This window comes from Leucopleurus acutus (genome assembly GCF_964270905.1).
Source record: "Leucopleurus acutus genome assembly, chromosome: 13".
NCBI classification, from domain to species: domain Eukaryota; kingdom Metazoa; phylum Chordata; class Mammalia; order Artiodactyla; family Delphinidae; genus Leucopleurus; species Leucopleurus acutus.
The window spans coordinates 21,309,680-21,322,566 of record NC_139155.1 but is presented as its reverse complement, the minus strand read 5'-3'; the positions used below and the strand labels follow the sequence as shown (position 1 = coordinate 21,322,566).

At 35.9% G+C, this 12,887-nt stretch overlaps 1 protein-coding gene across 1 annotated transcript in view; it reads left to right on the top strand.

Annotated features, from left to right (window-relative positions):
• The window catches only part of DCC (DCC netrin 1 receptor), a gene marked incomplete at both ends in the record, with an annotated part of 1,161,813 nt that overhangs the window by 946,622 nt on the left and 202,304 nt on the right, over window positions 1–12,887 (top strand). Inside the window, one exon of the mRNA XM_082853095.1 lies at window positions 1,031–1,141. Within this exon, the coding sequence (XP_082709221.1) occupies window positions 1,031–1,141 (111 nt within the window). The remainder of the gene's footprint in view (window positions 1–1,030; window positions 1,142–12,887) is intronic.

Here is a 12,887-nt window from a genome sequence, read left to right as displayed (position 1 = left end):
ATCATGTAAAACACCATCTCCTATTAATAGTAAGTTAGAATTCTTCTCAGTACCAAGATTTACTCATCTTCCTATGCAAAAATATACAAGTACATAACTTTGTACTTGATAGAAGCATCATTTCTCTAATAGCTTTATTTATGACTTTTCCTTGGCTCCAAATGTTCATGGCATTTCAAATTAATGGAAAAAACAGAGAGGTGTTATTTTTTATCAGTGTTGTTCAACTCATTGAGGTTTAAGAACTTGTCAGTTTAAACTGAGTCCTCAATGTCTCAAAAAAATCATATGGTCTTTTGACAAGCATCACGTGTTTTACAATAATTTTTCATGTTAATGAGCAACATTGAGATTCAGTTAAAAGGAAAAGTGTTTACATTAAAAATGTACACGTATCACACTCATGATACACAGGGCCTCTCCTGTCTACCTATACTCTCTGTGTACTGGAAAATCAGCTCTAAGGTCATCACTGTGTCCTATAATGTATGTCCAAATTATCATAGAGTTAGACTTTCTTCATGCTCTAGTATGGAAGCTAATGCAAAACGAACTACGTCTTGTGATGTTTTCGAGAGACAAAGACCTAGTTTTCCTGCTGAAGTACAGTGGCTTTGGAGTTTTCTTTCTTGGCCCAAAGGGAACATAATCACTGACCTTGAATGAATGATGGGGCGTAAATTTTTAGACTGACTCTTCTTGATTTATAGGCAGACCTCTTCCGAACTGTGAGGAAAAATGATCCTTGCTATTTTTGATTATTTCTTCATCGTTCATATTTTATATTCTGCCTCTGCCCTGAGGCTATTTTCAGGGTTACGTTTTTGTAAACTGGAAAAAATAAATGAGGATATATGAAAAATAATTTGATTTCTTGCTGTAATCTTCCAACCCTTTTGGCTAAAATAATAATTACCACAACAATCACAAACAATGTAAAGCATGTCTACTATTGTTAAAATTTTGCTAAAACCCACCAGAAATACTTGTTTTCAGTAAGTTTTTTCTTCTGGGGAAAATTCTTTCACAGGACTGGAGAAAGGAAGTCAGTACAGTTTTCAAGTGTCAGCCATGACAGTCAATGGCACTGGACCACCTTCCAACTGGTACGCGGCAGAGACTCCGGAGAATGATCTCGATGGTAAGACCTTTCCCCAGTCACTGTCCCTCTGATTTCTGTCTTCTTCGTTACTTCAGTTTCAAAGGATACCTTAAAAAAATTGATAAACTTCAACATTGGGGATATTTATTCTTCTTAAATTTTTAGATGCAAAACAAAAACAAAACAAAGCGAAAATGCTGAATGAATACAGAGTCTTCAGCAATGCCATATAAATATAAATCAATAATAGTCTTCATAACAAATTACTTTTTTTTTCAAAATAATCTGAAATGATCTTTTTACTATTTATTTTACTTTGAATAATTGACCTTAACCATTTTCTTCACAGGAATGGCTGCAATTTCTGATAATAATCAGAAAACATAATTACTTTACATAACTTCTCTGGCTCTTTTATGGTACTTCTGCAAAACAGCAAATATGTATTTTTGACACGCTTATGATATGGTCGTTAATATTTGACACTTATTTTTTTGTATAAAGGACAATCTGCCTTATTTGCTTAATTGATAGTTGTCTGAAATACTTGTGGATGAGATATTGAGATTCATATAAAAGTCACATGTCACTACCTTAAATATAACAATATCTTCAAAATTATCAGTTGAGAAATACTTCTTGAAATAAAAAGCATCATGACTAAATACAAAAATACAATTCAAGAGAAAGGGTTAATGGAAGCAACAAAAAAAGTGAATAATAAAAATAAACAGAAATATAAATAATATAAATAACAAAGCAAAAATATACTCTAGAGAGTTAGAGTTACAAATGAGCAAAGTAGAAATTAATAAAAATAAAAGATACTTGAAAAGAGGTAAGTTATGATCAGTAAACTTAAAGCTAGGTGATTCAAACTGGGGCAAAGAAAAAAGTAGCTGAAAGAATAAACACACGTGTATTGAAAATGTGGTGACTCAAGATGGCTGCCTATATAACCGGCAATGGAATTCACTTCTTCTTCACTAATAGACCTGAAAATATTCAAGTTACTGGAAGGTGAAAATTCTGTATCTCTTTCTTTTCCTCTCCTTTTTCTCTCCCTCTCATCTCTCCATCACCATTCCTCAAATCCATCCTCCCTTTCTCTTCCTTAAACTCCTTCTTTTAATTTTCTTCCTTTTTGATCTTTCCCTTCTTCCCTTTCTAAAGAACTCACTGCCATACATGATTTTAATATAGTCACAGATTTGGGTTTACAACATGATTATGGTGGCAGTGAAACAATCAACATACACTATTTCCACAGTAATGATAATCACTGCCATGTGATAGCACGTTAATTCAAAGAAAAGTTATAGAAAATTTGCTAAACATCAGGCATTGTGCCTAGCTCTGAGGATATAATAATAAATAAGAAAGACATGATTTTTTTTTCCTAGTGGAGCTTAGAAAGACAAACATTCTAAGTGAAGTCATAGGAAATTACCATTGTTATAATACAAACCTGGTTGAATATTGGCCATATCCTATTGTTCAACATAGGATGGATGGCTAAATAGAAAGATAGGAAGATAGATAGGCAAAGAGACAGACGTAGAGAAGATTTACATTTGAATGAAACCTGAAGGATGAACGAGAATTAGCTATGCAAAAACATATATTAGAAATTGAGGAGGAGAAGTAGAGGGCAAGGTAAATGCATGTTTGAAGTCAAGATAGATCATGGTGCTGCTAGGGACCCAAAATAAAGACCATCAAGGTTGAAACACAGAGATGGCATGCAGTTACTTTTGCAAGACAGGCATGTTCTAAATTTGGCAAGACCAAATTAAGGATTTTGAACTTTGTCCTAAGAATCTCATTAAAGCCATAACCCGCTTTATCCTAAGCAAGTCATGAAATAATTTTTTAAAATACTGACAATTATGTTTGCATTTTGAAGAGACTAGTCTGGCTAAAGCACAAAAAATGTTTTAGAAGTAGACAGACATGGGCCAACTCAGTTAGGACAACCCTAGAGTAAACCCTAAAATAAAGTAACTTGGGGCTTAGAAAATGTTATTTAACTTGTCTTAGATAAGGTGAATCGAGAAGTGGAGCTACACAAATTCACACTTTGCAAAACATACACCCTTCATTAATAGGTTAGGGAACTTGAATTCATGTAATCATTTATTCAACATGTAATTTTTCTTGAAAAATTTGATATACCAGGCATTATTTTAGGTACTAGGGGCAAAGCAATAAACAAAGTCCCTACTCTCAAAGAGTATAAATTTTATTGAGGTAGAGATAGATAGTGATAAATTATCAGAAGAAAATAAAGTGTGGTAGAAGGAATAACAAATGATTCGGGAGTACTCTTTTATATAGGGGATTGAGAAGATTTCTCATATTAGGAAAATGTAGCACAGACTTTGAGAAAGTGAGGGAGACAGCCATGCAAATAGGTCAGACAAGAGCCCTTGGTTCAGAAGGAATAGCAAGAGACCATCCAGAAATTGAAGCCCAGTTGGTGGTTGAAGTATGACAAGGAGGCCAGGATAGCTGGGCCTAAAGTCATGAGGACATGATCTGTCTTATTTAAACAATAAAAGGATGGTTAGGATATGCTGTAGGAATACTTCATTTTTCTATTTTACTTGAGAAATAACTTTTAAAGTTTATATACTTGTATTTTATACTCTCATCTATACATGTGGGGTATATATTGTTATCCTTACTTTTAAAGAACAGTAACTTAAGCTAAGAAAATTAAACCAACTTGATTCAGTCACTCTGCTGGTAACTGTGGAGCTGACACTTAAGACCGGGTTGGGTGAGTCAATGCCCAGTACAGGTTATCAAAGCAAAGTCCCCATGAATCCTTTAGAACTGACCCAATGACAATAAAAACACAGTGATTCAAGGCAAAAGAGTCTAAGAAATGAGGTCATATCATTTACCCAAACTTAAGGGACTCTGTCTCTTACCGGAAGGAGTGAAAATAAATGGAGTGGAGGTGCTGAAGTTCCTATAGAATATGCAGGATGAATGGGACGCTCCACTTGACTTATGTGTTCTTTCTCCTCACTCTGAAAGACTCACATTGTAAGTAGAACCAAAATGTGAAATCACAGCTCCTGGGATGGCACAAAGCTTCCACTTAACTGCATTCTTTTCATATCTATGTGATCTAAGTAGAATTCGTTTCATACATCTATTCTAATCAAGAACCTCTATGCCGAGCTCATGAATAGTGTCTTAATAAATGCTGTTTCACTGGATGTTTGAACTATACCATGTTTTTAGCTTAATAATATCTCTCTTCTGCATGCAGCATCCCTCCTGACTTTTTTCCTTATTTGAGTATTGATTAAGCAGTTATGATGTGCCAAGTAAACAGGGAGTACAAATGTGAAAAATGAACAGCTCTCTTGAGGCACTAACAGATACTGGCTGCAATGATTGAACAGGCTTCATGAAAACAAATAGTACTTAAACTAGAAACTTCAGGGAAAGGGGACTGATGGCTAGGATTACAGGGAAGGGTGTGTAGGACAGCACAGTAGACATTTTTCAAAGTGAATACCTTAAGAAAAATCATTTCTACCACTATTTGTTCAGAATTCATCCTCCCTCATCCAAATGGTACTCCTTTAGCAGCTGGTTAACACATTTCAGCACATTTCAAATACTGCCTCTTCTCTCATTCTTGTACTTCTTCACGCGGATTGTAATTGTTGACACAGTTCTTGTCCTTGATCATAAGATGCGCATCAGTAATCTGACAAAAGGTAAATGAAAAATTAATAGAAGAAACCTAGTACAGTTCATACTTCTTGCACATAATGCTGTTATAGTTTATGATTTAAGATAGTATACATTTAAAACGTAATGGAAACTAATAGCCATTTCAGGGTATTTAACTATAGGAGCGTGGGACAGATGTGTTTCACTTGCTTTGTAAAGCACTGATTTTACTCACTGTACTAAATTAATAGGACCAGACATATTTGCTCCTAAGGCTTTCTCAATTTCTGGACCCCGTGATCTCTTTTCACTGAGCAACTCCCTGAAACTGATTTCAATTCCTCTTCCTTCCTCCTGTTTTTTTTTTTCTTTTGACTACATCATTCAAACAGTAGAAAGTATAACCCTTGATACGAATTAATATTCGGATGAATAGACAAGCTCAGAAGTGGTCACTAGTAGCACCAAGAGAATACTCAGCCTGATGGCTTGCTCTCTTTCTATATGGAAATATAGAAATAATATAGAATATAGAATCTATAGGATAAATATATACATATATTTAAGCTATGGAAGTTTTCTTTAAATATTCATCTCATTTTAACTTATTCAAGTAAATGTTTGAATTATAAAATGAGACTTAGATGACTTCTACCAGAGCTTTCATAGCTAAGCATTCCGAAGTCAGATTTCCATATAGAATGGCTTTGATTTCCTTTAAGTTTTTGGATAAGGAGGAAGCAATCCTTTTGAAAACCACTTGAAATGGGAGGCATTCTTTGCTGTAGCCAGAGAAATCTACATTGGATGGGAAACCCAGTGTTGGCCCTTCTAGGTGCATAGTGTTGTGTAACTTTCTCCCTATGCCTTTAAGTCACCTTGTGAACTCAGAAGGTGTGATCTACTCATTAGGGTGGTAACTTTGAGCCTTGCAAGTCAGCTAAACAGAAGCGGCGGTTTGTACAGATAGCTGAAAGCAATGAAAGTAATTCCGTGACTTCTGTAGTTTCTCTTGCCTTCTCTGTTTGATTTAAGCAGTGTGAAGATCTACGGTAACTTGGAGAAATACTCCAGTTCCTTATGGATTACCCTTTTAATTAGGATGTTTTGTTAAAGTAATTACAGAGCCAAACCTCACTGTTTGTTCAGGGTTCCCTGAAAGCATGTTTGCTATTACTAACAGCTGGGGAGTTTTAAAATATTTATTTTGTGCCTCAAAATTTCAGCTTAAAAAACAAAATCATTAGAATTCCCCAAAGTTCTTATGTAAATGTCTTGCATAAGGATATGAAGGAATTTATGAGGAAGTTCGGCAAGGCATCCTCCAGGAAATTGAGGTTGGACATCCATTTGTGCTGCTTTTAAAAAAAAAAAATTAAAGTGAACAGGTAGAAATTGTTATACAAATCAATAATGATATAATTTAAAATTAAACCTCTACCCTAAAATGGAGGAGCTTGGCTAGCAAAAATCAGCAATGCAGAGACTCCTGAAAATACAAGAGTGATGTAAGCAAAAGCTGTGAATCTAAGAAGAGGTTCTAATTTCCTGACCCCAGGAAATAGATAATTAACCCTATTAGCCTGTTCAGTAATGGTAAAGTGGAATTACTGCAAATTCATTTCATTTGAGAAGTGAACCATGAAAAAACTTCTGCCTTTTGGAATCTGCATGATATGTGATACTCCCTGGGCATATGGCTTTGAGAAGGAACACATTAAAGTTTATTTTAAGAATAATGGTAAAATCTAAGATGAAGACTCCACCCAGAAAGAAGAAACATTGCATATTAAAAATGTCATATTCATTCAAAAAATAGACTCTGACAAGTGGGAAATCTCTAGGCAGAAGAAGGAGAAATGAGAAAAATAAGTTTTTGACTCACTGAAATAAATTGAAGAATAGAAAAAAGAAAGGAAGAAGGAGAGAAAGAAGGAAGGAAGGAAGGAGAAAATAATGCATGGAAGAGTTGTGGTAGGCTGAATAATGGCCCCCCAAAATGTCCACATCCTAATCCCTGGGGTCTGTGAGTGAGAGACTTTGCAGATGTGATTAAATTAAGGTTTGTGAGATAGGCGATTATCCTGGATTATCTGGGTAGACCCAATGTATTCAAAAGTGTTCTTGGAAGAGGGAGGGAGGAAGCTCAGAATGACAGGAGGTGTGACAGCAGAATCAGGTTGGAGTGACGTGGGGCATGAGCCAAGGAAGTTCGAAAAAAGCAAGAAAACACATGGTCCCTTAGAGCCTCAAGAAAGAGTTATTAGGCCCTGCTGATACCTTGATTTTAGCCCACTGAAACAGATATTGGAGTTCCGACCTCCAGAAATGTAACATAATAAATTTATGCTGTTTTAAGCCACTAAGCTTGTGGTAATTTAATACACCAAGTATAGTAGCAATAGGAAACTAATACAACTGCCAGAAGAAAAAAAAATTTTTTTTGTTTGTGTCATTTCAGTCATTGACAAAGATTAAGTATAATTATACCAAAACAAAATTTGTATAAAAGAAGATAAACCAGTTTGTGTTTTCTTTTGGTTTCATGTTAACATCATTTGAGGCCAAAAGGTATGAAAAAAATGAGCAGTAAACTTGAAATAGAAAGTAGGACAAGAAAAGGGAAAAATAATATTATTTTTATTGGGGGGAATGTAAATTGATACACCCACTATGGAGAACAGTATGGAGGTTCCTTAAAAAACTAAAAATAGAATTACCATGTGGTCCAACAATCTCACTATTGGACATATACCCAGAGAAAACCATAATTCAAAAAGACACACGCAGGCTTCCCTGGTGGCGCAGTGGTTGAGAGCCCACCTGCCGATGCAGGGGACGCAGGTTCGTGCGCCGGTTCGGGAGGATCCCACATGCCACAGAGCAGCTGGGCCCGTGAGCCATGGCCGCTGAGCCTGCGCGTCTGGAGCCTGTGCTCCGCAACGGGAGAGGCCACAACAGTGAGAGGCCCGCGTACCGCCAAAAAAAAAAAAAAAAATAGACACATGCACCCCAATGTTCATTGCAGCACTATTTACAATAGCCAGGTCATGGAAGCAACCTAAATGCCCATCAACACACAAATGGATAAAGAAGATGTGGCACATGTATACAATGGAATATTACTCAGCCATAAAAAGGAACGAAATTGGGTCATTTGTTGAGATGTGGATGGATCTAGAGACTGTCATACAGAGTGAAGTAAGTCAGAAAGAGAAAAACAAATATCATATATTAAAGCATGTATGTGGAACCTAAAAAAAATGGTACAGATGAACCGGTTTGCAGGGCAGAAGTTGAGACACAGATGTAGAGAAGAAACATATGGACACCAAGGGCAAAAAGCCGTGGGGGGGTGGGAATGGTGGTTGATGATTTGGGCGATTGGGATTCACGTGTATACACTGATGTGCATGAAATTGACGACTAATAAGAACCTGCTGTATAAAAAAAAATAAAAATTAAAAAAAAAGAACTGCCCTACTCCCATCATAACCAGTTAAAAAAAAAAAAGGAAAAAGGAAGGAATATAGAAGATTTACTTGGACATAACTGAAATATTCACACAATTAGAAAATCCTATTTTTTTTCCCTAAGCATCCAAAGAACATTTAGTGTTTGCCTATAAAGAAATGGATTTAAAGTTCTTGGATCATACTAAACACATTCATTGATCACCATGTAATTAAACTAATAGTTAATAATAATATAATACCCAATATATATTTGCAAATATAAAACATACTTCTAAATAATTCTTTGGTCCAAAAGAAATTATGTTACATCTTGAATGTAACTTTTAACACCTAAAATCTAGGCAACATGGTTTACTTGTATACCCTTTCGATTAAAAATATTAGGTACAGTTTTATAAAATTGATTTTTAAATTTTAACAAATACAGAAATTATTTTCATTTGACTATTTCTTTTGATAAAAACATGCTTTTAAAATGCATCTAAGTAGATGTACCAATTTGAGGGTAAAGAGTGGGGGGGTTTATACCATTGATCTTGCAAATGTGATCATCTGGAGATATAAAGATGTTAGTATGAGATTTTATGCACAGTGGAATGTAGGTGGCATGTGGTGAAAAAGGATTTCTTTCACATGGGCTTTTGATAGGAAATCCATGATATTTTGCATTGCTGATTGACAAATAGGCTCATGGGATAAGGTTAGGCCAGTGGTACAGCAGCCAAGTCATCATGAAGTTGAAGAACACAGCCCCTTATTCTCATTCAAGTGGAATTCACCTTACATATAAGAAATGTTGCCAGCAAAGCCAAAACTGGTTTTTGAAAGGAATTTAAAATCTGCTTTAGTTCTTCAGCGAGTGGTTGTTCAAAATCTCAGAGCTCCACTATACAAAGCATGGTACAGATTATTTAGACTTCAATAAATGTTCAAGGAAATTCCAAATCCTTTCCTTGGCTGTAGCAAACTTTTTAATGCTCTCATGAAATGTTTGATTCCCTATGACTTGATTGACTTTTTCTAAGTGTAATGTAATGGATAAAATTGTGGACTCTGAAGTCTTAGTACCTAGGTTTGAATCCTGCTCCACTCACTATACAATCTTGGGCAAGGAGCTAAACTTCCCTGAGTTTCCTCATCTACAAGTAGAGTAACAACAATACCAACACATTTTTGTGAAAATTAACTATGATAATGGTAGTAAAATACTCAGCAGCATGTCTGATATATATCAAACACTCAACAAATGCTTATTGATATTGTTTGTTTTGATAAATTAGATCTCAAACCTTGATAGCAATATGAAATACTAATATCATTGTCTTATGAAGCTGCTTCTTGTTCATGATCATAAAGCTTTGTCTGCATTAAGAGATTAGATGTGTTCCCTTCTGATACAAAAGCAGGACATACATTCAGCACATCTTAAAAGCCACCATCTAATTAAGGAATAATTTAAAGGGGTGTTGTCATATAATTTTATCAATAGATGCAGGAGGGCGTTTTGTAAATTTAGACGGTTATTACCAATCTTTTAAAAACTCATGTTAACATAGGAATATAAAGAAACTTTCAAAATATTATTGTAAAAAGCATTATTGGGGCTTCCCTGGTGGCGCAGTGGTTGAGAGTCCGCCTGCCGATTCAGGGGACGCCGGTTCGTGCCCCGGTCCGGGAAGATCCCACATGCCACGGAGCATCTGGGCCCGTGAGCCATGGCCGCTGAGCCTGCGCGTCTGGAGCCTGTGCTCCACAACGGGAGAGGCCACAACAGTGAGAGGCCCACGTCCCGCAAAAAAAAAAAAAAAAATTATTGTAAAAATGTAAGCATTATGCTACATGGTAAAATACTAACTCCTTTGGCTTTAAGATCCAAACAAGCTAAGGAAGCTTCCTATTTCTACTATTTCTGTTATTCAACAGAGTGTAGAGGTTTTGGTAAAAACAAAAACAAAAAAACTTAAAAAGCCGTAACATTTTATTACAGAGGGAAAGAATTGATTTTTATAAATGGTGTGACTGCATGTTTGGAAATTTTAAGAAACTACACTGAAAACCTATTAGAACCAATAAGAAAATGTAATGTAGTAGGTTTCGATATATATATATACACACACACACACACACACACACACACACACACACACACACAAACATACATACATACCCAAAAGTAGCTTTTTATTACACTATCAATAATTAGTTTAAATATTAAAGAGAAAAGAAATGCATTCATACAGCAGCCTAAAGTAAATCTAAGACTAAATTTAACAAGATGTAAACAAATGTATATGAAGAAAACAATAGCATTTTATTGAAATATAAAAAATAAAACATGAGTAAATAAAAAGGTATGTATATTCTTTGATGCAAACCTTGCCATTACATAACTTAGTTTTTCCCAAATTAGTGGTTAATTTAATATTATTCCAATCAGAGTAAACTTTATATGGAAGAATAAATATAAAAGAATTCAAAAACATTTTGAAAAAGTAGAACAAACATTTTTAGTATAAAACCTGATTTAAAACCAATATAGTACTGTCTGGCATAGAAATAGACAAGTATGTAGATCAGTGTAACAGAACATAGAGAGCAGAAACATTTGCTATCATTTGAGAAATAAATAAAATAATAAAGTTGATATTTCCATCAGCAGATTATTCAATAAATAGTGTTGAGACTATCGCCAGTACTTTTGGTAGAACATAAAGTTTTCCTTCTCTTACATCAAACTAGTTGACAGTGATTCTAATGATGGAATTGAAGCAAAAGAGGGTGAAGTTATCACTTATATAATTCCAAGACAGATTGGCCATGGGTGGTTTTAAAGATTTTGTGGTTTTTTTCTTTTGGTATTTTCAAGTATAACAAAGATGGAGAGCTCAAAAACACATCCTTTTAAACAATTGGAGGTTGTGAGCTGATCTGCAAGGCATCATTTCTGTTATAACTCAGTGTGTTATTCACATTGGGACAGTACTGGCATCCACCAGTCATCCAGGCCAGCAGGCTTCCTGAGATTGGGGGAGGGAATGATTGCAAAGGGAAGCAGCGTGAGGAAATTTTGAGGTGGGGGTGGTACTTTCCTGTACCATGGCGGGAATGCTGGATACATGAACTGAGTACCACTGAGTGAATTTGCTGCGTGTAAATTTTAAAACTATATTAAAAAGTTAAGTCTGAGAAAATGGTAGGAGTAGAACTGCAAAAAATAAAATAGAATAACACAGTCGAATTAAATGATGAATAGACGTGATTGTCCCCTGCAATAAACAAACAACATTCAGAGTTTACAGAGGTGTAGCGGCTTAAGGAAGATGATGTCCTTTGCTGAGAACAGGCCCTGCCAATAGAAATGAACACATTAGTATGTACCAGACCTGTCTAGAAAGACAGAGTGTGGGTATGTCAATTGCCTTCTGTAATTCTCTGTAAAGAAATATAAGCTGTTAAGGACTGGAGCAAAACTCTAACAAAAGGAACCATAAAATGCAGCATACTAAATAAAGAATAAACATGTATTTGTCAAAAGTACCAGCTGCCTGACACTACTTGGCAGTGCCGTATCCACAGCAGACGGTACACAGCCGCAATCATTTTCGTTAGCAGGAGCCAGAGGAGACCAATCTTGCTGGTGACTAGGAGAAAATGACATTAATAACTATATTTTCATCTCGTTTCAGCATCAAAGTTAAAAAATGTTATTCCATTTTTTTTCTTAAAAACGTTATGGAGAGAGTTATATAAAATTGTGGTAATTTTATATTTAATGAGTCATGCATAATGTATTGAACCTTATAGGAAATATAGACTTTGTTCCTGTATTCTTGAGCGCTTTGTGCCAGGAACTATTCTAATTACTGGAGTTATAGAGAATTTATGGAGAGAGATGAGACAAGGAATAATGAAATAATCACATGAAATAGGTAGCACAATAAGTGACCATAAATCCTATGGGGAAAAACATGAGAGGAGATTATTAGGAGAGTAGTAAGAGATTAGAGATTAGGGAAAGATTGCAATTTTAAATATGGTAGCCAGAGAAGTCTGAAATTGGAAATTAAATAACTAAACCTGAAGAAGGTCAGGGAGGAAGGTATCTCTGAGGCAGAGCTTCCCAGGCAGAGGCTACAGCAAGTGTAAATACCCTGAGGCCAGAGCATGCCTGTCATGTTTGAGGAAAAGTAAGTGTCCACTGTGGATGGCTGGGATGAGGTGAGCAAGGGGGGAAGTGGTAAGAAATGAGGACAGAGCTTCCCTGGTGGCGCAGTGGTTGAGAGTCCGCCTGCCAATGCAGGGGACGCCGGTTCGTGCCCCGGTCCGGGAAGATCCCACATGCCGCGGAGCAGCTGGGCCCGTGAACCATGGCCGCTGAGCCTGCGCGTCCGGAGCCTGTGCTCCGCAACGGGAGAGGCCACAGCAGTGAGAGGCCCGCGTACCGCAAAAAAAAAAAAAAAAGTAAAGAACCTGGCCTTCCAATGTGATAATGGAAGACTTTAGGGAGTTTTGGGTGATCTTATTTGCTTGATAGCATCTTATTTGTATTTTATTTGTTTTCACACATGGTCACACTGTGTATCCATACAGATTTATTTTAAATACCTTCTATA